The 23,004-nt window shown below is 36.0% G+C and overlaps 1 protein-coding gene across 1 annotated transcript in view; it reads right to left on the bottom strand.

The window, feature by feature from the left end:
* LOC140150695 (BAR/IMD domain-containing adapter protein 2-like) overlaps positions 1-23,004 on the bottom strand; it is a 118,708-nt gene that overhangs the window by 61,618 nt on the left and 34,086 nt on the right. The window contains 3 exon segments of the mRNA XM_072172778.1: positions 4,539-4,694; positions 5,167-5,283; positions 12,581-12,642. Of these exon segments, the coding sequence (XP_072028879.1) occupies positions 4,539-4,694; positions 5,167-5,283; positions 12,581-12,642 (335 nt within the window).

Genomic DNA, 23,004 nt, shown 5'->3' with positions numbered 1-23,004 from the left:
GACAAATTATCGCAAACTAGATTAATTTCTGTATTTCATGCTATCAGTTTCTTTCAATCTAATTTCCACTTTTGAAATCTATTTTTGAGCTTCAATTTTTAAATTGAAAATCCAATTGGAAAATAATTGAATTATTATATGCTCTCTTCTCCAATTACTCATCCCTTTCAAAAATAGTTCAGTAACTTTCAATATTTAGAAACAATTTTAATCACATAAGAAAGTTTTTTCTGCTTTTTTAAAATTATTTTTAACTACACATTAGGCCCTAAAAAAAACATAACCTGTAGCAGGTCCAAAAAGTCAAATGCGAAATGCGGTTTTTTTTTTAAATGCATGTCTTGAAATGGGGAAAAAATACCTTTTCCGACACACAAAAAAAAATCACATTTCTTCATATTCAAGAATATTTATATTGTTTATTTGTTGTGTAATGTGTAAATGTTTACTCCAGTAGTGTTTTATATTGTTTTTTGTTATTTTTTCTTTTTTTTCTTTTAAAGTAAAAAAAAAACAATTCAAATGCGCCATCAAAAACGTAAATGCTGGCGCTTTACAAGAAACAAACTTGGATTTTTTTCTGGCCTTATGCTTTCCTTCCCACAATGCAATAAGCGTATTGCATAACAAAGGAGATGGATTAACCTCCGAACTGTATCTATTGTTATGCAATACGCTTATTGCATTGTGGGGAGGAATTTTGGCACAAATTGACTTCTGCTAGAGAAACCCTGAATCTGCGTATTAGTGTTTCAATATCATAGACCAGGCAAGCATCCACAAAATAATATAATAGTCATGGATATCAATCTGGGGGATGGGAGTGATGGGGGGACACGGCGGACGTGACGTCCCCCCCCCCACCTTTCGGTAAAATGGCCCATTATTGGTTCTTTTCAGTCACTTCTTGACAATCCAGGTCGACTCCCCCCCCCCCATATTTCAAGCCGGATTGGCGCTAATGGCACAAGCCATTTGTTAGCATGTCCCCAAATGGCACACAGCTTGTAACTGAATAAAACATGAAATTTCATTGTTCTTGCATTGACCACAATGCCTCCACTTTGGGGCATGTTGTTGTGAACAAATTGTGAATCTGGTTTTTTTTTTTTGAAAAACAAAACAAAACATGTTTTTGTGGAAAAATATTTGAATTAAAAAAAAGAAAAAAAGAAGCAAACTAGTTCATTATCGTGATAATGAATATGCAAATTCTACCCTTAAAAAGTAGCAGGAGTTTGTAACCGTGCGCCTACCTATCCTATAATACCTGAAGTCAATCTATCCAAGGGATACAGCACCGGACATATACAGCACTCGATGGATGGAGGCCTAATGTGTCAACGCAAAATATATAAATTAGCTCATTATCGTACGTTATAACAAATATGCGCATTAGACCCTCAAAAAAGTATCTGGAGTTGCTGACCATGGCTTTCCTATCCTAGAGTATCAAAACTTAATCTGCCTATATATACATTCCAAGAGCTTTACTTAACCCATAAAGACAAATCTGGCAAGTGGACTGTTTTTTCTTCATTTTTATAGTGTTGGTTGAAGCCTGGACCTCTGTAAATGCTAGACCATCTCTCTACTGTCTATGGCTAGACACATATTGCCAAGTCTGAGGTTGCAGGGACATGTGACTGGAAGTATGTATATTGACTGTGTATGCGGAAACATAGCTTACTAATTATGATATCTGTACTTTAATTATAGCATTGGATAAGAGATGACTTCCCTTATTTGTTTTTCACAATGTGGTTATAGGCCTATCTTCTTAAAAACAAACCGAGGTCCAACATTCTATTTACAACTAAAGACCTTGTCTATGGCTTAATGGCTGTAAGGTTATAAGCCAAGGTCTAATGCATACTATATAATATATTACATTAGCTTAAGTGTGAGGTAAATGGACCCTGGCATAAATGGACAAAATGTGAAACAGATCCCCCTATCATGTGCTACAAAAACATTGTATGTCAGATCATGGTCAGATAGAGATGAATAGTTGCTTTATGTAACAGCACATGCATTGTAAAATGTTTATTTTCTCTAATGCATTCCGGGTGACAATTACGTACCCAACCCATATTGCTACTTGAAGATTTTACTTGGATATTTCATAATTAACCAATTAAAGGTCTATTCAGCGATTTGCTCATTCGGAAAATTGCAAAAGTCATTAAAATTAAGTTTTTCACTCCCTTATTAGTTGCATTGATGTGCCAACATAGCAGGTTGAGCCAAAAGCTGTGTTTTTAAAGACAAAATAGGACATTTAACACGAAACTGTAATATATCTCTGCAAGTTTAAGTAGAGTAATTTATATGTGGATTTGAATGGGGCTTACTTGGTCAACACTATACTGCCATTTTACTCTTTTTTGCCAAATGTTTCATTTCAGAAATACCTAACAATTTTAATGACTTTAACCATCACTTTTAAGCAGTTTACACACAATTTGTATTTTTTACACTCTCGCTGGGATCACCGAATGGACCTTTTAATACAAAATTAGTTTGTTGTAATAATGTAAACGGCAGCTATTGTTTGTCTCTATTATTACATATTTTGTCCTGGCACAACAATATGACTTCATAAAGTTCATTACCACCACCAAATGACAGTCACACATTTGATAGCTTCATTAGGTCAGGTCACCTTACACTGCCTCCTCATATTAATGATACAGACTCCATAAATGGGCTATTCCAGTTGAAATCCATACACCCCCTATGGAAGACATGACTTTAATCTCCCATACAGGGGAGTGTAGATTTCAAATAGAGTCACCCATTCAGGCAATCCCTGTTTGAAATCCACACTCCCTGTGTGGAAGATGAAAGTCATGTATTCCATAGGGGGATATGGATTTCAACTGGAATAGCCTGTTTAAAATGATAAAGACTCCATAAATGATAAGGGGAAGTATCAGTCACACTGCTTACTATGGAGGGCAGATAATATGCCCTTGTTTCATAGAATTTGGTGCTTGGCATAAGAGATAGCAATTTCAAGATAGTGCATAATTTATCACATCAGTAAATTTGAACCATACTCTTGTTCAGAAATATTCCCCACCCTCTCAGCAGAGTGACTTCTGGACAATTGTACACATGGTCCGTTCCCATTTTCCTCTCAACACCGACTCTTCCTGCTGGTAAATTTACCAACCTTTTCAGGTATACCCTACCACTGGTTCAGTGCTGGATGTGACAGACCCACCAGAGCTTGAGTGGCAGAGGGCATTATGATCATAGGAACTGAGCCAGTTCTAGTATACCTCTTATTCATATTGGCAATGCCAAGATTCGAACCCATGACTACAAACAATGCAGTGTTGTAGTCAAGACCTCTATGTCCGAGACCGAGACCGAGACCAAGACCTGCCCGTCCGAGATCGAGACCGAGACCAAACCTTCCGAGACCAAGACCACCCCTTCCGAGACCGAGACCTCTAAGTTCGAGACCAAGACCGAGACCGAGACCTTGGTTTAATACCGGAGGATACTCAAGTTTGGTTTGGGTAGGGGTGTGCAGCTGGGAATTTGAAAGGAGACCCATCAATGTACCAATTTTTTAAGAAAATGGACCCAAATTTAACAATATGTGTCTTAATTTTTGCAACTTTTCCTCCAAATTTTGTGAAAATTTCAACAATGTTGGCTATAGTGCAGGCAAAATTGAGCTTTTTTCCGTGAAAATTTTGAAAAAAAGGACCCATCCAAATACCAAATTTGGTCTAGAAAAAGGAGGTCATTGATAAACCGAAGGCTGAAATTGCTACCCATGTTTGCAGCACGTCCCCCATATGGCCATTTGTACTGAGTACCCCACCCCAGCTTAATCAGAGTGGCGGCGTAAGCATTAGCATTTTTGATTATGAAATAAAATTTAAAGCTCACATGAGTCACATCCGAACATGCTCACTTTTGAGTCATTTATAACCCCACATATTGTCAGTATCATAAAAATGATTTCTGTATCTTTATTCTTAAATTTAGGATAAGGAAAAAGTAATGATCAACAACAGAAAGTCAAATCTTTTTCTTCAGGTCTCGACAGGTCTCGAACTAAAAAACGCCCGAGACCGAGACTTTTGAGGTCCGAGACCGAGACTTTTGAGGTCCGAGACCGAGACTTTTGAGGTCCGAGACCGAGACCTTGACATCCGAGACCCGAGACCTGCAAAACCAGGTCTCGAGATGGTCTCGAGACCGAGACCTGGTGTCGAGACCTACAACACTGAAACAATGTTCATCATTATTATGTTTTGATGGATCCAAGTTGTGATAATATTGGATCCAAAACATAATAATGATAAAATTGATGCTACGCCCAATATTTATTGGTCTCGCTATGAGTTGTAAAATATTGGACTTGACTACGTCTCGTCCAATATTTTAAAACTCATAGCGAGACCAATAAATATGGGCTCAACCGATCCAATTTTATATCATAATTGACTGTCTGCAACCTGAAAAAAAAATCACATATGCCTGAAAGATAACCATACCGTATGTTCTCTGTTTACCTTTCTAAGCCCATGGCTACGGAATGCTAGCAGCGCCCTCTGTAGTTGACCTAATTCTTCGGTTGACTTCTGTTCCCTTTCTAGGTATTTCTCGTTACTGGCTTTCTGTGTTTTCTTCTGTAACTTTCGAACCTCACTTCGACATTTGTCAAGAGCCTGCATAAGTTGAAATAGAAACATCACAGTCATGGTTTCTTTAAAAAATGATCAGGGAAACACACCACACTACACTTACGAACTTTTCCATTATTTAGATTTGAACAATTTTGGCAGTGCAGCATACATATGTCTATTCATTTCTCTGAGAAGCAATGACTACTAAAAGTATTGACAAATTGATTCTAAAAACAACAAGAAACAGCTAAGATTTACTATATGAATCTAATTTTGCATTTCTTTTTTCTCCGTCAAAGGTGGGTGGTCTTATTTTATAAAGTGGTATTTAATAGCGTACATTATACAAACCTTACACCCAAACAATATTATCTTAACTTTTGAGTTAAAATCCTCTATCAGTTTTGATATTTAAAGCAAAATATGTACAAAATGTATTACGCTGGCCCCCAAAATTTGTAATAATATCACAATTTGAATTTGTTTTTTCAAATCCTGGAAGCCCATATATTACCTCTGCTTTATTCTTATTCTCTGTGAGGTAGATTTTCTGTGCCTGTAGTACAGTCTTATATTCAAATTCCAACTTGCTTTCAACTGGATTCAACACTTCTTTTCGTAATGTGTGTACCTGAAATGGAAAAAGAAAAAAACAAATGAGAAGATAAAATCTTTTAAATTTTTGTATTCTGGCACCGTTCACTGAATATGCCCAATTTTTATAGGGCTTCTCACCTAATGTGACCCTTTTTTGGTGTCACATCTCTCGCTGAAAGACCAGGTAGTTTTTAATCAATGTCATATTATTCCCGTCACCTCGAACATCTAATGCAACCCTGGACAATGATCCACGGGCACGGGCATGGGATACATTCATATTGATTTCATTTATGTCTTTGTGGTTAACAGGAATCAACATGGCTACCCCTATCTTCACATGCTTCACAATGCTTGGAATGCTATACATTGGTTGCAAAAAGATTTGATGCTTTTATTTGAATAAAGTGTGTGTGAAATCTAGGTTCTGGGCAAGGCTTTTCTCACAAGCAGTCAATCCATACCTATTGTATTTGTTGGGCAAATAAATTTTCCTCCTTCCATTTTGGCTCAGTGTTTTACCAAATTACACCCACCATTACCATAAAATGCTGAAACTGTCAATTTTTGCATTGTAAATTTGGCATATATTTGGAATCTAAAATCAGAATTTGGCTACATTTAAATTTGTTACCCAATGACCCCTTTTTTCAAAATTTTATATCAAATGACTCCTTTTTTTCATTTTGTTATACTCTATGACACACCATTTATAAATTATAAATTTTATAATAAAACAACATTTTATACCAATAGGCCACTACTTCCCGGCATCAGTAAGCACATACCCGTCACTTTAAAAATTGACCCGCCCTCCCTAGTGATGTGGTCGACATGCCTTATGTCGACATAATCGTCGACGCCGGCATCGTATGCCGACATGTCGACATCAAAAAATCATGTCGATAAAAAAAAAAAATTTTTTTTTTTTTTTTTTTTTTTTTTTTTTTTATGTCGACGCCGGTATACTAATTATATCGACATGTCGACAATAAAAAACGGTGTCGACCACATCACTAGCCCTCCCCCAAATTGTCCACCATTCCACCATGTTAAAGATGCACATACAATGTACGCAAACCAAACAAAAAGAGTTTGTATCAAGTACTTATCCATTAAAGCCATATTATAACATTTGCTGAATTTTAAAATTCATTTTTTACACAATTATATTGTACTTTATAAAACCAATATACCCTGCAAAAATCAAGACTCTTAGAGGTGCTGTAGTTTTGTCAAAATCCGAGATTTTGAATAAAATGATGGAACCGGCGTTTTATTATTACGATGGAATTATCAGTCGAACGCATAGACGATGTTCATAACACACGGTTCGTACGGTACACAGCGTGCGGGCGGTGATCCACACAACAAAGGGTCATACCATAACATGACCGAAGGAGCATTGGCGACATATGCGCTGGTAGTAAATTCCAATTTTCTTTGCTTTGCCGTAGTTGGTCGGCTCAAAAATAAAAGGGGATATATCTGACAGTAAAAACTAACATTTTATGGCAAAGAAATGCTTATCTATTTTGTATGAAAATGTTATAATATGGCTTTAATACTAGGACTTAGTAGCCAAGATCCACTCAATCATTTGGCAATTGCCTCTTCCTCTCGTATCATGATAAATTAGGGTACGACTTGCCTGATCAGCGATCAGCCAAGCGAAAATAATATCTTGATTAGTTGACCTTCCGATGACCGAACAGGCAGACAAAGTATGAATTGCCATGACAACGTCATTTAACCCAATTCCGTTTGATATTTCATACCAAGTTGACTCTCGTTCACTTGATTATCTTTATATATTTTCTTTATTACTCGCAGTCTGATTGAACGTCTCTCCTGTTGGAAGTTGTTCAATTTTAGGCGTTTGTTTTGATCTCCTAAAGCTGAAAATGTCTGATAGTTTGACTGTTCTTTTGACACACACAACCACACATAACGTTTATTATTTCCTGATAGAACGGTACATCTTTCCAATGCTGCATGTATTTTATTTCACACTTGGCAGACATGGTTAGTGTTAATTGTTGAAGGCCAATATCGGATTTATTCATAATCCAACATAATACTAGAAAACAACTTCGTCCACATATCACTCATTCTAAATACCAACCCTGAATTTATATGGTATTTTCAACTTCCAAACTATAATACCCTTTATGTTCTACCATCCCAGAGCAACACAACACAACCACCCTTATATCAAACAAGTGTTATACATATAATAAATTATATTGCCCCTCATCTCTATTCATGTTCTAACTAATCAAATAGTTTTGACAATCACCTTGGGAATGGAACCCGTATTAATCAATTTGTTGAACAACCAACATCATCTGCAGTAAGGAATGTACCATTTGATTCTCAGGGGCATGCAAGTTTGGAGTCAGGTGGCAATTTTTTTTCCCAGTGGCCGAAGGTGGCGATTTTTTTCCCAATTTTATATACAAAGTTGGGTGGGGGAAATAAAATATAAACCTAATGAAACAAACAAACAAACAAACAAACAAACAAACACCAAAATATATGACAATATATGTGACACATTATAAGTATCAGAAGATACCTTATATTGAGATTTTAAGATATAGGTTTATTTTTTTACTGAATTTGAGGGGATACTTTGATGAAAGTGTAACATATTTTTCTTATTATTTTATTTAAAAATACATAATTTGTGCAACTTTATTTTACCAATATCTTAATACAGGCTTTTCCGACTTAAGGCACCTTTTGATATGACGCGTATCACTATGACGAGTCTTGACGACGATTGCTGAAAATGTATTCTTTAAAAAATAATAATAAATTTACTGTGACACATCCTACATGTATGTACTACCAACTGGCTTTCAAATTAGATTCATCCGACAGCAAACAAAACTATTTCTATTTCAAACTCTACTGCTTATAAACTGCTCAAATAAAGAAAGTCCGCAGTCATGTAACCCGTCCTACACCAAAACCTGATCTTGTTATGAAAATTTGATTGATACGGTTGTGTGCAGAATCTTGTTAGCTCTAATTTGATACCAAATTTGATACCAAACACTCAAAAGTGACAAAGACTGATACCGGTTTATGGCATTTGGTGCATTTTCAAAAGTTGCAAATCAAAACGATAACGCGGTCGAAATTGCTTAGCGTGGCATGTGGTCAAGCTTGCTTGCCCACGATGAACCCATGTCGACTATCCCAAGTGCGCGCTTTATTCAATTGTTAATTTAAAACGCATGGATTGCTACAGTGCTTTACTGATGAATACTAGGGCACGATGCGATCGATATGACCTAGCGGTTGTTTCGGGCTATGTCAATGGTCGCGCTGTGCCATTCACCTCTACAGCTCGCGTGGTCTATTTTTAATTTGCAACTTTTGAAATTGCACCATATTTCATATACTGGTCTCAATCTCTCTGAATTTAGAGTTTTTGGTGGCAAATTTGGTATCAAGTTGGAGCTAACAAGATTCTGCACACGACTTTATCAATTAAATGTTCATAACACGATCAGGGTTTGGTGAAGGACGGGTTACATGACTGCGGACTTTCTTTATTTGAGCAGTTTAGATCTGTCAGCTTATATTGAATCATTTGTCTATAGATAAAGGAAGTTCCTTTTAATTCTATCAGTAAACAAACCTAACATGTATGTACAGCAACTTTGTAAATTGACATTCTTGAATTCCAGAAATTACTATCAGTTTACTTTTAACATTTCAATGTTTAATAAATCCTCAAATTATTCAGGAAAAATGAAAAAATGATGAGCTGCAGAAGGCTTTAAAAAAAGCTGTCTCAAAGCCCACGCGTCCATGTCAGCTGAAATGGCAAATTCATTTTTTATTTCCCTTTTTTTGATTTTGTCGTAAAATCATGAAATTCTGAGACAAATTTGGATTTGGAAGAAAATTTACTTGATTCGATGCTTGCATTGTTCAAACAATTGATATTTGTACTTCAATTGTGTAAATCAACTACAATTTTATGCTGTGTACTTTTGAACACTCGAAAATGACATCTTAACTCAAAATTTAGTTTAAAAAAAATCTTTAAAAACAATAGAAATCTTTAAAAAACATCATTCCGCATTTGTTTTTGAAACTGCCATGGGCTTTGAGACATAACAATTTTTTTAGCCTAACCCTGAGCCCTATGTTCTTGTTTTTATTTCTTTTTGTTGTTGTTGACAGAAAGCATTTCAAGTGCTAGCTGTTGCTTCGTTTGCTATTTTTGAGATATTGAGACCTTCTGCCAGGAGAGAGTTTCAAAGTTAGTTCCCAATCATGACATGCAAGAGACAAACTGGGAGCTAATTTTATGGTAACTGGTGTACAGCCTAGAGCCTGCTAATTTTTAACCATTTTTCCCATGTTTGTTTACAGGGCAAATTTCCAATTTCTTCCTGTCAGTTTTTGTTCGGAAATTTGTTTATATATTTACTACGTCTTTTGCTTATTTTTATTATAAATTATATAGTCTTGTCTCATATCATCCCAATGCAAAATCAGCTGGCGCAGGGCCATCGCTTAAATCCGACCCTATTCCTTTATCAAAACAGAATTTGTTTATTTATTTACTACGTCTTTTGCTTATTTTTTATTATATAGTCTTGTCTCATTATCATCCCAATGCAAAGTCAGCTGGCGCAGGGCCACCGCTTAAATCCGACCCTATTCCTTTATCAAAATTATTTTTAGATGGCCAAGTACAATTGAAAATTGCCGAGCATTTTGACACTGTATGACTTCTATCGCATATTGTACACCTGAATTATAGCCTATAGGTTCATGTACATTGCCCTGCAGTGCACTTTGGTTCTCATATCACCTGCGATCTGTTTATAATTTCCTTTCAAGATGACACTTTATCATTTAGAGGTGTTAACAACACGTGCCTATGCATGTCAACATAACACCCAAGACCAGGTATTAGGTATGAAGTTGAAACTTCCCATCAAATTTCTTGTTGGCTGAAATTATATGATGATATACAGAGTGTCCCAAAAAAAAGCAACCCAAGAATATATATCAATTTATTTCTCTTTATCATGTTTATGTCCCAATGTTTTTGTCCATCTTCTGAAATTTTCTCTGCATGCTCCCAAGGGAATAAATAATCAGGCTCGAGGTTCTAGCATAGACCATCTATATGTGATGCGATCAATCAAAATCAGTCGGAACTCAGAGAAATTGATTTTGAGATATAGCCAAACAAAGGTAATATTTCCTTTTGTTTCCTGTTGTTTTGGAAACTCTTTTTAAAATTGATCATATCTTTGGAACTGGTTGCTCAATTTCAATGGGGTTTTCTGCACAATGCAGCTTTGTAAATGTTTTTTACCATAATATAAGAAATCAAAATTTAATAATTTCCGAGTTCCCACTGATTTTGCTTGATCGCATCGCATACAAATGTATGGTCTATGGTTCTAGTTGCACACCAGTAATCATGAAATTAGCTCCCAGTTTAATAGCCTCTTTATATTATACCATGACTGGGAGTGACTTTGAAACTGTCTCCTGACCATCTCACCATAATCTCATGCCAGAATCTAAGTCATGTAAAAGTGTGTTTTAACTTATGGCTGGTCATACCAAAAGTTCAAACAATTAGTCCACCTCAACTGGGCTCTACTTTTTAAAGTACATGTAGAGCCTGTTTTAAACCCTGCTATTTTTACCCTTGCATGTTCCGGAAAGACAGACCTTTTTTAAACGTTTTCCCATTCCCAACCCAAGACAAAAGTAAAACCATGTATCTGGTTATGATTTTAAGCCTGATACAGAAAATACAATATTGCATTTACACTGGAAAAATGTTGTTATCTATAAAAGCTGTATTTTGAATTACTTTGAATTACTTCCAAGGATTAATTAGCATCTCAATTTCCACTTTTAAAATACCATAACTTATGAACTCAATATCTGATTTTATTGGGGGAAAACGGCGTTGTGGAGCAAAATATATCTATATTTAATACATGTATGTAAAAACCATAAAATTAATTACCTGCCCAAAAGTGTCTCTTTTTGACATGACACATCACAAATAATTTATGTTATGGGTGTTCACATTAAAATTAAACTTTAAAATTGTTTGTAAAAGTCAAATTCGTTTGCATGGTGATAGCCGGAAGTGCAACAGCCGAATGGTCACTAAATTAGCACAAATTCAACAATTGTTTGTAAACATTTGTAGCGAAAAGTCGTAAATTAATGATGACTTATTCAAATTCACTTGAAATGAATGTTTGATGACCCAAGTGATCATTGGAATTATGACTATTTTGTATTACGAATTATTATGCCTGTAGGCCTACTTCTTTAGTGTTTACATTTTATAAAATGTAATACGAATTATCAAAAAGTCAATTGCAACTTCAGTGAAATTGATTACGACTTTCGCCACGTGTAAACAGGGTGACTAAAACCAAGTTCATCTACATGTAGTGACACTTTGACAGAAAGCTGTTCTCATACACTAGGATCCACAATATGTTCATCTATCAGGGCACAGTTCATTAACCCCAATGCATTTGTACATTCATTGAATGAACTTTGAAAAATTGGGTACAAAAACTCATTCTCTATAACTAGAGGTCAAATTTTGCACTATAATTGTTTTATTGAGGTTATTGAACTATGGGATTTGAATGAGGCTATTGTGGTTCATAGTGATACAATGACCTGATGACCATCCTTCACTCATTAGTAAACTGACAATAATGGCTTAATTAATAGACTGATCATCTGGCTAATCTAAGCAAAACCCTGACACTCTTCCTGTCTTTTCCTGTCCTATGTTAAAAAACCGTCTTTGTTTCCCAGGTGTGAACAACTAAAATTAATCACCCTGACATTCTGGTAATGATCATGCCGGCAAAGCCTCATCAGCGGCAGATTGAACTACTAATTGTGACACAAATATGATACATTCCAGCCAAAGTGGGACAATTTTGAAATTTGACTGTACACTGACACTCATTCTTTAAAATAGAGTTTTGTTATAAAGTGACGTTTGCTAATGTTGGAAACCTCATTTCCGTAGCTTAGCAATCTAACATGCATGTTTCGTTATTTTGTTATCGCAGCCTTCGATGGACACAGACTTGGCTCCAACTCTGTTGAACTTGGACTTGGTTCAGACCAAGACGACTTAATAAGGATTACCATCAAATATTTTCTGTGTAAAATAGTTTATTGCAGCACCAAACTATCAACAACTGGGTTACTTCATCATAACATCTAAATACAGTGAAAATCAATCGTAACAACTAATTTTAATGAAATTTGATGGACATAATGTACTTGTAACTTACTGTTTGTTCTCTTTCAGCTTCTATTTGTCTGTATGTTTCTGCAATTTGTAGAAGGGATTGACCTGCAAAACACACAAAAAAAACCACAAAAAACCATTAACATTAATATTCATTAAAAATAACCCACCACAAAACTGTATTTATACAGCACAAGAAGTCATTATGCTCTATCGTCCTAACAAGTTATAAATTCGTCATTTATTGTGTGTAAGCCACAGTGTGGAATAATGACTTTCCTTCTGCCAGGACTGACAGTCAGGCAATCAACATGGTGGCTCAGTGGTTACGGCCTTGGACTCATAATCTGAGAGTTTGCTCGATGTGCGTGGGTTCGATTCCCCGTCCCACCACCTGGTTGCGCCCTTGTCAAGGTGCTTTGTCTCACACCACCCAGGTGCAACGGGAAGCTGTTAGGGGTAGTCACAGTCGTTGTACTGATGGACCCTGCGACACTTGTAGGCTGCAAACGTGGTTCCGACATATTCGAATGAATTAGAATCTGCCTTTGAAAAAGATCCTGCTAGGATCGAAAGCTCAGGCCCCTAAAACTTACAGCATAAAGCGCTATTATATAAATATCTACATTTTTATTTTCTTTAACACAATTCACTTGAAAAAAAAAGAAGAAAAATAATGGCAATTTAACTTTTACATTACACCTAACAAACTTTTCTTGCACAAACCTTTTTATTGTACAAATCAATACCACATATTGTGATGCAAACTCTCATAAACTTTCAAAGAGGTGATGAACATCACTGCCTTGATAATACTACATTGTAAACATCTTTAGATGCATGACTCTGTTTCAATTTACAAAAAATTACACTACATGCATGTAAGCAATATTATTAACTTTAAAAAGTCGATCAAGGAGCACATTTTACAAACCTAACTAGTCTATCCTGTTTATAGTCTCATGTGTTTTAATCTTTTAAATATTTTATGGTATTACTCTGTATATATTATGTAGTTTGTAATTTTATAATATTTATTTGTTTTATATCTTGTATTTACAATTGGTGCAATGACTTTCTAAGTGTATTTTACATTTATTTCTTTGTAAATCATTTGTTTATATTTTATTGTATCAAGGGCCCATGTGGAAAGCAGTGCTTGCACTGATCAGGGTTTACCCTCGTTAAAGATGTCATTAAATAAAATAAATAAATAAATAAATAAAAAATAAAAATAAATAAAATAAAATAAAGTAAATAAATAAATGCGAATAAACAAATCAAAAGTTTGATGATGCCCTCAGCAAAAGTCCTTTCGTTAGTCCTTTTGTTAGCCATGTCAGGGGAAGGAGGGGTCAAAAAGTCTGATCTTTACGGTTTTACTTTTTACATTTCACACTTACGTTATAGGGAGGGACGGAGGACTTTTTATTCATAGAACTTCATCAAACTTTTGGTTCATTCTCTAAAATTTTTAAGATGTTTCTGAGATAAGAATATATAAATTTTATAAAAACAGAACATAAAAATATCTGCATCTGGTTGTTTTGTTGGCATATCAATTGCATACCTGCCAACATTGAAAACCTAGAAAACAGAGTACATGGCGAACGTAGGGCGCGAAGCGCCCGTAGTATCGCCTCTGACGGCGGGGGGGTCCAGGGGCCCGCTTAAGGGGTTCCAGGGGCAAAGCCCTGGTGGGGGTTGAGGGGGCGAAGCCCCCCAAAGCTAGAGGGTTTCTACACTGTAAAAACCCTTATAAGCCCCTTCACAGAAGACACATTTTATAGAAAAACAACAATAAAGAACAAGGTGAAAATGAAGCCCTAGGCTTTTATACACTTTGAGGAGGGATTTATACTCCATATCTAGCAACAATTTCAACACATATTTGATGACTACAACCTTTGAAAAAAATGTGAAAAATCATTCTGGGACCTGTTTTTATAAGTTTGAAAAATATGCTTCCTTCACACAGAAAATGTGCTTTTAAAAATGCAGTTTCCTATACTTTTGTACATAACGATCATTCGTTGAAGCGATTTTTTGGCTTTATAACAAGGCCTACATAACTGATAGGACATTGCTATGATGCACAATACAAAGTTGAACATTTAAAAAAAATCAATTTTTTCTTAATTTTTTCAAAGTTTTTGGTGACTTTAGAGAACCTCTAGACCTATTCTGAAGGTTTGTATTTGAGGAGGTTATCTGACAAAACTTTCAACACATATTTGATGACTGCAACCTTTGAAAAAATGTGAAAAAACATTCTGGGACCTGTTTTTACAAGTTTGAAAAATATGCTTCCTTCACATAGAAAATGTGCTTTGAAAAATGCAGTTTCCTATACTTTTGTACATAACGATCATTCGTTGAAGCGATTTTTTGGCTTTATAACAAGGCCTACGTGACTGATAGGACACTGATATGATGCACAATACAAAGTTAAAAAAAAAAAAAAAAAATCCATTTAACAAAAAACATGTCAAGTTTTTTCTGACTTTGGAGAACCACTAGACGTATTCTGAAGTGCTAGGATCATTCACAGTTAATTTGAAAAATATTGGAAAAAAATTACAAAAAAATTACAGTTTGTTATCCTTAATATGGAAACCACTAACTAATGTTTACCTCTTCATCTATCACATTATTATACATGCATTGGTTTTCCATGCATTTATAATATGTGCTAGATGAAGAGGTAAACATTAGTTAGTGGTTTGCATATTAAGGATAACAAACTGTAATTTTTTTCCAATTTTTTTCAAATTAACTGTGAATGATCCTACCACTTCAGAATAGATCAGCGGTTTTCCAAAGTCGCCAAAACTTTGGAAAAGAAATAAAATTAAAATAAAAAAATAAAATAAAAAATTTAATTTTTTTTCCAGAAAATCGGAGTACTCGATTTTCGGGGTTTAAAACTCGAAATCGGAGTAACTCATGAAAATCGGAGTAGTTGGCAGGTATGCAATTGATTTTCCAACCGTAATCAGTCCGAATTAATAGGTAAATTTTCACAGGAATTTTCTGGACATGTGACACCTATGGACGCAGACATATTAGTAAATATGGTATGTGACCCGAGCATAGCAGGTGCTCTACCAATGTATTTAAATAAGAAGAATTCCTCCTTTGATGCAAAATAAGTTACTTGTCGCAAGTTAATAATATTATGGTAAGAGTTTCCGTAGATAAATATTTTTTTTCCGTAGATAGATATTTTTGAAATTACGTTTTGATGATACTGTGAAGAAATTAAGATTGCATAATATTCAATAAATTTGCAATGCACAAATTTCTATCAAAATTGCGGCCAAGAATACTATTCCAATGCAAAATTACTAAGACTTGAATAGCGAGGTCACCGCCGGGGGTCAGGGATCAAACTCGATGTTACACTCACATTGATACGCATTGGTCACGTGTCCAGAAAATTTTCCGTGAAAATTTTGAGTGTTGACTGGTAATAGTATGTTGTTCTTTTTACATTGATCACATTTATCCCTGTGTAGGAGACTTCACAGCAAATGTATGGAATCTTTCCAATAATTGCTGCAAGCTCAAAATGGATTGGATGGATGAATTGAAATAATCAATTCTGCTGCACTACATACTTGAGATACCAAATTACTTCTCTGTGATTGCAGTGAGCAATGTCAATTTTATCCAGGGGTCTTTATTTTCAAGAAAAAGTACACTGTATGGGTTCATATAGTTCAGTATAGATGTTGCAAGGAATGTTGATGAAGGCAAAAACAAATGAACCTAGAAATGAAACTTAAAACTTGGTACAATTTGATTTGCAACTCAACACATGTGTGTTATTTCCTATATACAGTATAATCACAAAATCCAACCCCATACATACAATCACCCCTGCATATACAGATTTCTTATGTGTGTGTCCCCAATAGAGAGTTCCTGTGTTTTGGGTTACCGCCATCTTGAGGGAAACCTAAACTCCGTTACAATTTTCAGAATACCAACACTCGCGCAATAATTAGCAAATGTTATTTTGTAGAATGTAGCACCAATAGGGTCATTGACCAAATCAAAGGAATGAGGAATACGGCGGTGCGAATCACGTTATAAACACTATTGTAGTCCGTTCCGCTTGAAAACACGGGAACTCTCTATTGTGTCCTCGTTTACATCACACACATCCCAAAATTAGCTTATGATTTGGCTCTTTCTGAAATTGTCAGGTCCTCCTACCTTCCAAAAAGTGACAATCTAGTTTTAAAAATTAAGACTGTTGATTTCTGTTTAATGGGCTAAACGTTTAAACAGTAAAAAAATTGGCCATTTAAACGTTAAAAAAACAAACTTGTTTTGGACCTCCATTAGTTTGCTTTTTTTGGCCAAAAGTATTTTTTTAAAATTAATTTATTAATTTTGTACATAACGATCATTCGTTGAAGCGATTTTTTGGCTTTATAACAAGGCCTACGTGACTGATAGGACACTGATATGATGCACAATACAAAGTTAAAAATTCAAAAAAAAAATCCATTTAACAAAAAACATGTCAAGTTTTTTCTGACTTTGGAGAACCACTAGACGTATTCTGAAGTGCTAGGATCATTCACAGTTAATTTGAAAAATATTGGAAAAAAATTACAAAAAAAAATTACAGTTTGTTATCCTTAATATGGAAACCACTAACTAATGTTTACCTCTTCATCTATCACATTATTATACATGCATTGGTTTTCCATGCATTTATAATATGTGCTAGATGAAGAGGTAAACATTAGTTAGTGGTTTGCATATTAAGGATAACAAACTGTAATTTTTTTCCAATTTTTTTCAAATTAACTGTGAATGATCCTACCACTTCAGAATAGGTCCAGCGGTTTTCCAAAGTCGCCGAAAACTTTGGAAAAGAAATAAAATTAAAATTAAAAAAAAAAAATAAAAAATAAAAAATTTTTTTCCAGAAAATCGGAGTACTCCGATTTTCGGGGATTAAAACTCGGGAAATCGGAGTAACTCAGCGAAAATCGGAGTAGTTGGCAGGTATGCAATTGATTTTCCAACCGTAATCAGTCCGAATTAATAGGTAAATTTTCACAGGAATTTTCTGGACATGTGACACCTATGGACGCAGACATATTAGTAAATATGGTATGTGACCCGAGCATAGCAGGTGCTCTACCAATGTATTTAAATAAGAAGAATTCCTCCTTTGATGCAAAATAAGTTCTTGTCGCAAGTTAATAATATTATGGTAGAGTTTCCGTAGATAAAATATTTTTTTCCGTAGATAGATATTTTTGAAATTACGTTTTGATGATACTGTGAAGAAATTAAGATTGCATAATATTCAATAAATTTGCAATGCACAAATTTCTATCAAAATTGCGGCCAAGAATACTATTCCAATGCAAAATTACTAAGACTTGAATAGCGAGGTCACCGCCGGGGGTCAGGGATCAAACTCGATGTTACACTCACATTGATACGCATTGGTCACGTGTCCAGAAAATTTTCCCGTGAAAATTTTGAGTGTTGACTGGTAATAGTATGTTGTTCTTTTTACATTGATCACATTTATCCCTGTGTAGGAGACTTCACAGCAAATGTATGGAATCTTTCCAATAATTGCTGCAAGCTCAAAATGGATTGGATGGATGAATTGAAATAATCAATTCTGCTGCACTACATACTTGAGATACCAAATTACTTCTCTGTGATTGCAGTGAGCAATGTCAATTTTATCCAGGGGTCTTTATTTTCAAGAAAAAGTACACTGTATGGGTTCATATAGTTCAGTATAGATGTTGCAAGGAATGTTGATGAAGGCAAAAACAAATGAACCTAGAAATGAAACTTAAAACTTGGTACAATTTGATTTGCAACTCAACACATGTGTGTTATTTCCTATATACAGTATAATCACAAAATCCAACCCCATACATACAATCACCCCTGCATATACAGATTTCTTATGTGTGTGTCCCCAATAGAGAGTTCCTGTGTTTTGGGTTACCCGCCATCTTGGAGGGAAACCTAAACTCCGTTTACAATTTTCAGAATACCAACACTCGCGCAATAATTAGCAAATGTTATTTTGTAGAATGTAGCACCAATAGGGTCATTGACCAAATCAAAGGAATGAGGAATACGGCGGTGCGAATCACGTTATAAACACTATTGTAGTCCGTTCCGCTTGAAAACACGGGAACTCTCTATTGTGTCCTCGTTTACATCACACACATCCCAAAATTAGCTTATGATTTGGCTCTTTCTGAAATTGTCAGGTCCTCCTACCTTCCAAAAAGTGACAATCTAGTTTTAAAAATTAAGACTGTTGATTTCTGTTTAATGGGCTAAACGTTTAACAGTAAAAAAATTGGCCATTTAAACGTTAAAAAAACAAACTTGTTTTGGACCTCCATTAGTTTGCTTTTTTGGCCAAAAGTATTTTTTTTAAATTAATTTATTAATTTATTTTAACGTTTACACATTTAGAGATTTTTCTAAACATTTAAACAGCTCCAAGGTGTTTAAAACTTTAAAACGTTTAGTACTGACAACCTTTGTTTGATTGGCGTTAACCCGACTGACCCTAAAATTGGGCCCGACCTTAGAGATTTTTTTATTTGTTTGCAAAAAAACATATAATAATATAAATTAATTAATTAATTAAATTTAACAAAAGGGAAGAAAATAAGCTCCAAGGCCTTTATCAAAAGCAATTTATTAAAAGTAAAAAAAAAAAAATCCTGACCTACCTACCCTAATTTTTTTATGTTATGCCAATCAAACAATTTTCTTCTTGTGGCCTTAGGGACGCACCATTAGACTTCAAGGGAGGGGGAGGAAGTTTTTGAAAAAAAACCTTCCCCACTACATGAGCAAAAAAAACACTTTCCCCACCAACACTAAAAAAAAAAAAACCTCTCCCCACCTAACTGTATAAATGCATGAAAATAAAAAAAATAAAAAACTTTGGCGGCGAAAAAAAAAAAACTTGCCCCGACCCCAACTTCCTCCACCCCCCCTTGAAGTCTAATGGTGCGTCCCTTAGTAACAAACAACAGAACAATTTGCGCACCAAATAACATACATTCAAATGCCCTCTTGGAACATACTGCACCCATCTGAATCCAAACACTCTTTTGGAACATTATCATCCATCTGAATCAAGGGGCCCAATAAGCCTTAGGACAACACATCATATACCCAATTAGCCATGTGGTACCCATACTGCAGCTGGTAACCTCAAGTCTTCACTCAAATAAAAGAAAACATGCAAGTGTCTGGTCTAACTGGATTACATTAAATCTACAGTCTGATTAGTTCAAAATAGGCAGAACATTGTATATAGATCCCTTCCAAATAGGCAGAACTTATTATCATTCACCCTAAACTTGCCGAACATCAAACAACCTCAGTGCACAAAGTAAAATTATCCCTACATGTGATCCGATTGTATCACCATGCAAACAAACATACAGTCGCGTGTTTGGCACCCGAGGGGGTCTGTGTTTCAAAAGTGCACATGAGCAAAAAGTTTTCTCTCCATATTTTTTTCCTCCTTCCTTCTTTCCTCCATTCTTGTCAAAAATGCACCTGACTGTTAGGGTTAACAACAAACCTCAGTAAATATTTGGCACAGTTGCATTTTCAAAGTAAAATTATGTTGGGATAGTCAGGGTGTACATAGCCTTCTTAATTTGATATATATATTTTTTCAATTCTTGCAAAATAATATTTTTATCAATTCTTGCAAAATAATATTTATTTCAATTCTTGCAAAATATACCTAAACCTGTCATCTCATTATAATTGTCATTATTATTATCATCATCATCATCCTCATCTCTATCATTGCCATCATTGTTGATGTTGTAGTTGTCATGGTTGTCATCTTTCTCCTCCTCCTCCTTCTACTTAGGGAGCGATCGTTATTTATGGCAGGGGGGAATGGGTAAATTTAGGGGAACACAAAATTTTTTGTGGTCTTGAGGGGGAACCTGAAATTTTAGTTGAACCAGGAGGGGGATTGTTAAATTTTAAATGGAGAAAATTGGGAAAACAAGGGGGAACACGAAAATTTTGAGCGGACGCGAGGGGTGAAACGTGAAATTTTTTGTCGATATTTTTGCCAAAACACCCATTCCCCCCCTGCCGTAAATAACGATCGGTCCCTTATCACCATCATCAGCAACGCTATCATACATGTAGCTATGGTATTACCATAATAATACCATATGCTGCTCATCAAGTATAGTTTTAGTACATCTACATTGTATAATAGGAATATAACGTTTGAATAATAAGGGCTAAATTATTTTTGCTGGTACTGGTAGTTCCATCCATAACAAATTGGATTATGATTAATTTGAAATAAAATTTAAAGTAACCTAAGTGATTTGGTATAAGGTCATTTTCACGGTAAAGGGTGTAACTTTGGATTTTTAACATTTTGATCCGTAGTTTTCTAATAAAGCCACAGAATTCCATGATTTTTGGCCACATAAGTCATCTAGTTAGCAGCTACCTTGGGTAGCATAATCATCTTCGGGAGTTACTGCGTTCAGTTTTAGCAGGCTTAAATGTACCTAATATTGCCATTTTGAAAAACTGTAAAAAACAGTAACATTTTGTAAAACCCTGTGTTTTCTTCAGTTAGTTCATGGATAATTTTTCTTATCCTGAAAGTACGGTCATATGTTCAGTAAACACTGCCACATTAGATTTAATTGTGAACAGCCCTGTATTTTTGAGAACCGGACTTGATATTTGTCGTTTCGAGGCTTCATTTTCCGTTAACAATTGTTAACAAACTTTGTGGGTATAGCTTTGGTTCATAATTCTTGGTTATTTCTTCACTTCTTCTTGATTCATGACAGTTGATATCTTAACTTGAAATGGGTAACAAAAATTAGTTGATTTGCAAGCTTTTAAAATTTTTATAAAATCTTGACTTCAAAGAGCCGATTTTCCGTTAACTTTTTTGAAGCCTCCGAAACAAACTGTTCAGCAAGCTTGGGCAAATATAAATAAAAGAGCTCATCCAATCTATTTATCAAAATGTAGCAAAGTAGATCCTCAAGTCACTTGTTTTTAAATCATGGAGATATATATCACCGTTTGAAAATGGGACCCAATACAAACTAGTCCCAAACAAAAATGTTTGGTAGACTCATAACCGGTGCGATCTTACCTTTCCGATGTTGATTAAGATACTTCTTGCATCGATCCCGAGATGCGGAAAAACCAATAGTCATTTTGTCCCACATAAATGAATAAATAACAAAAACCCCGATCCCCGAGTGGACTCACCCATTCGGTGACGTCACACACGATAATCACCCCTTATCCGACTTGGGCAGCCCCTACTCGGCCAAACTTGTAGGGGCGGCGGGGTCGAGATAATCAACATCGGAAAGGTAAGATCGCACGGTTATGAGTCTACCAAACATTTTTGTTTGGGACTAGACTCAGTACACCGGTCGATCTTACCGTTCCGATGTTGATTAAGATACTTCTTGCATCAACATCTGAAAGATCGATCTAGCAAGTAACCGACGGATGGAGGTACAAGATTGGCCAGCATCTGATAAGGATCGGGAGAGTGGGTAGCATGGTAATCGCGAGGTCAAACTATTTCCCCCTCACGGCCGGAAACAGAAAGACTACGTGAACAGACAAAAACCCCTGAACTGAAAGTTCAGTGGTTAAGAATAGAAACACTGGTTCTTACCATGTTGCAATTCTGATTGTCCGCAAAACACCTCCTACCCAACCACCACCTTATCTCCGCAGAATAGCCCTGGAGAACTTATCGCCTGGTCGTTGGTTTACGCTTTTGTAGTAAACCGTGGAAAAGGACGACGGGTTCTTCCAAGACACAGCCTGACAAATCTCTTCTATGGGGACCCCTATGGTAGGCCCACGAAGATGAGATAGATCTGGTTGAGTGGGCCTTGGGGCGAAGCGCCTTTTGCCGCCCCGAGTCCACTCAACACCTGGACCAGCCACCGTGCCAGAGTCTGTTTAGCGGCTGGACCGTGCGGTTCTGCGTGAGTGATAAATAAGCGGTCATGAGCCCCTCTTAAGGTTTGTGTTCGGCCAAGGTAGTGCTGTAGCGCCCTCACCGGGCACCACAACCTGTCTTCGGCTATTGTAACCCTGCCCAATACTGGGGAGGAAGAGGGGCGAGTGTCGGAATGTACTTCGCTCATTTTTTGCAAGGAAATCCGGGCGAAGAAACAGCGTCGCTCCGTTGTTAGTAATACGGAGGCTGACTTCGAGACTGCGTGCAACTCTGAGCAGCGCCGTCCCAAGCCAACGCCAGAAGAAAGGCCGCCTTAAGAGTGGCGTATTTAAGGGTCGCTTTTGACAGGGGCTCAAAGGGGACCCTTAATATACTCCAAGACTGTGTTGAGGTCCCATGGAGGGACCACCTTCCTTTCGGCGGGCGCCGTTGAACATACCGTCGAGAAGAAG

Source organism: Amphiura filiformis, chromosome 4 (genome assembly GCF_039555335.1).
Source record: "Amphiura filiformis chromosome 4, Afil_fr2py, whole genome shotgun sequence".
Classification (NCBI taxonomy): domain Eukaryota; kingdom Metazoa; phylum Echinodermata; class Ophiuroidea; order Amphilepidida; family Amphiuridae; genus Amphiura; species Amphiura filiformis.
This window is presented reverse-complemented; position numbering and strand designations above follow the sequence as displayed.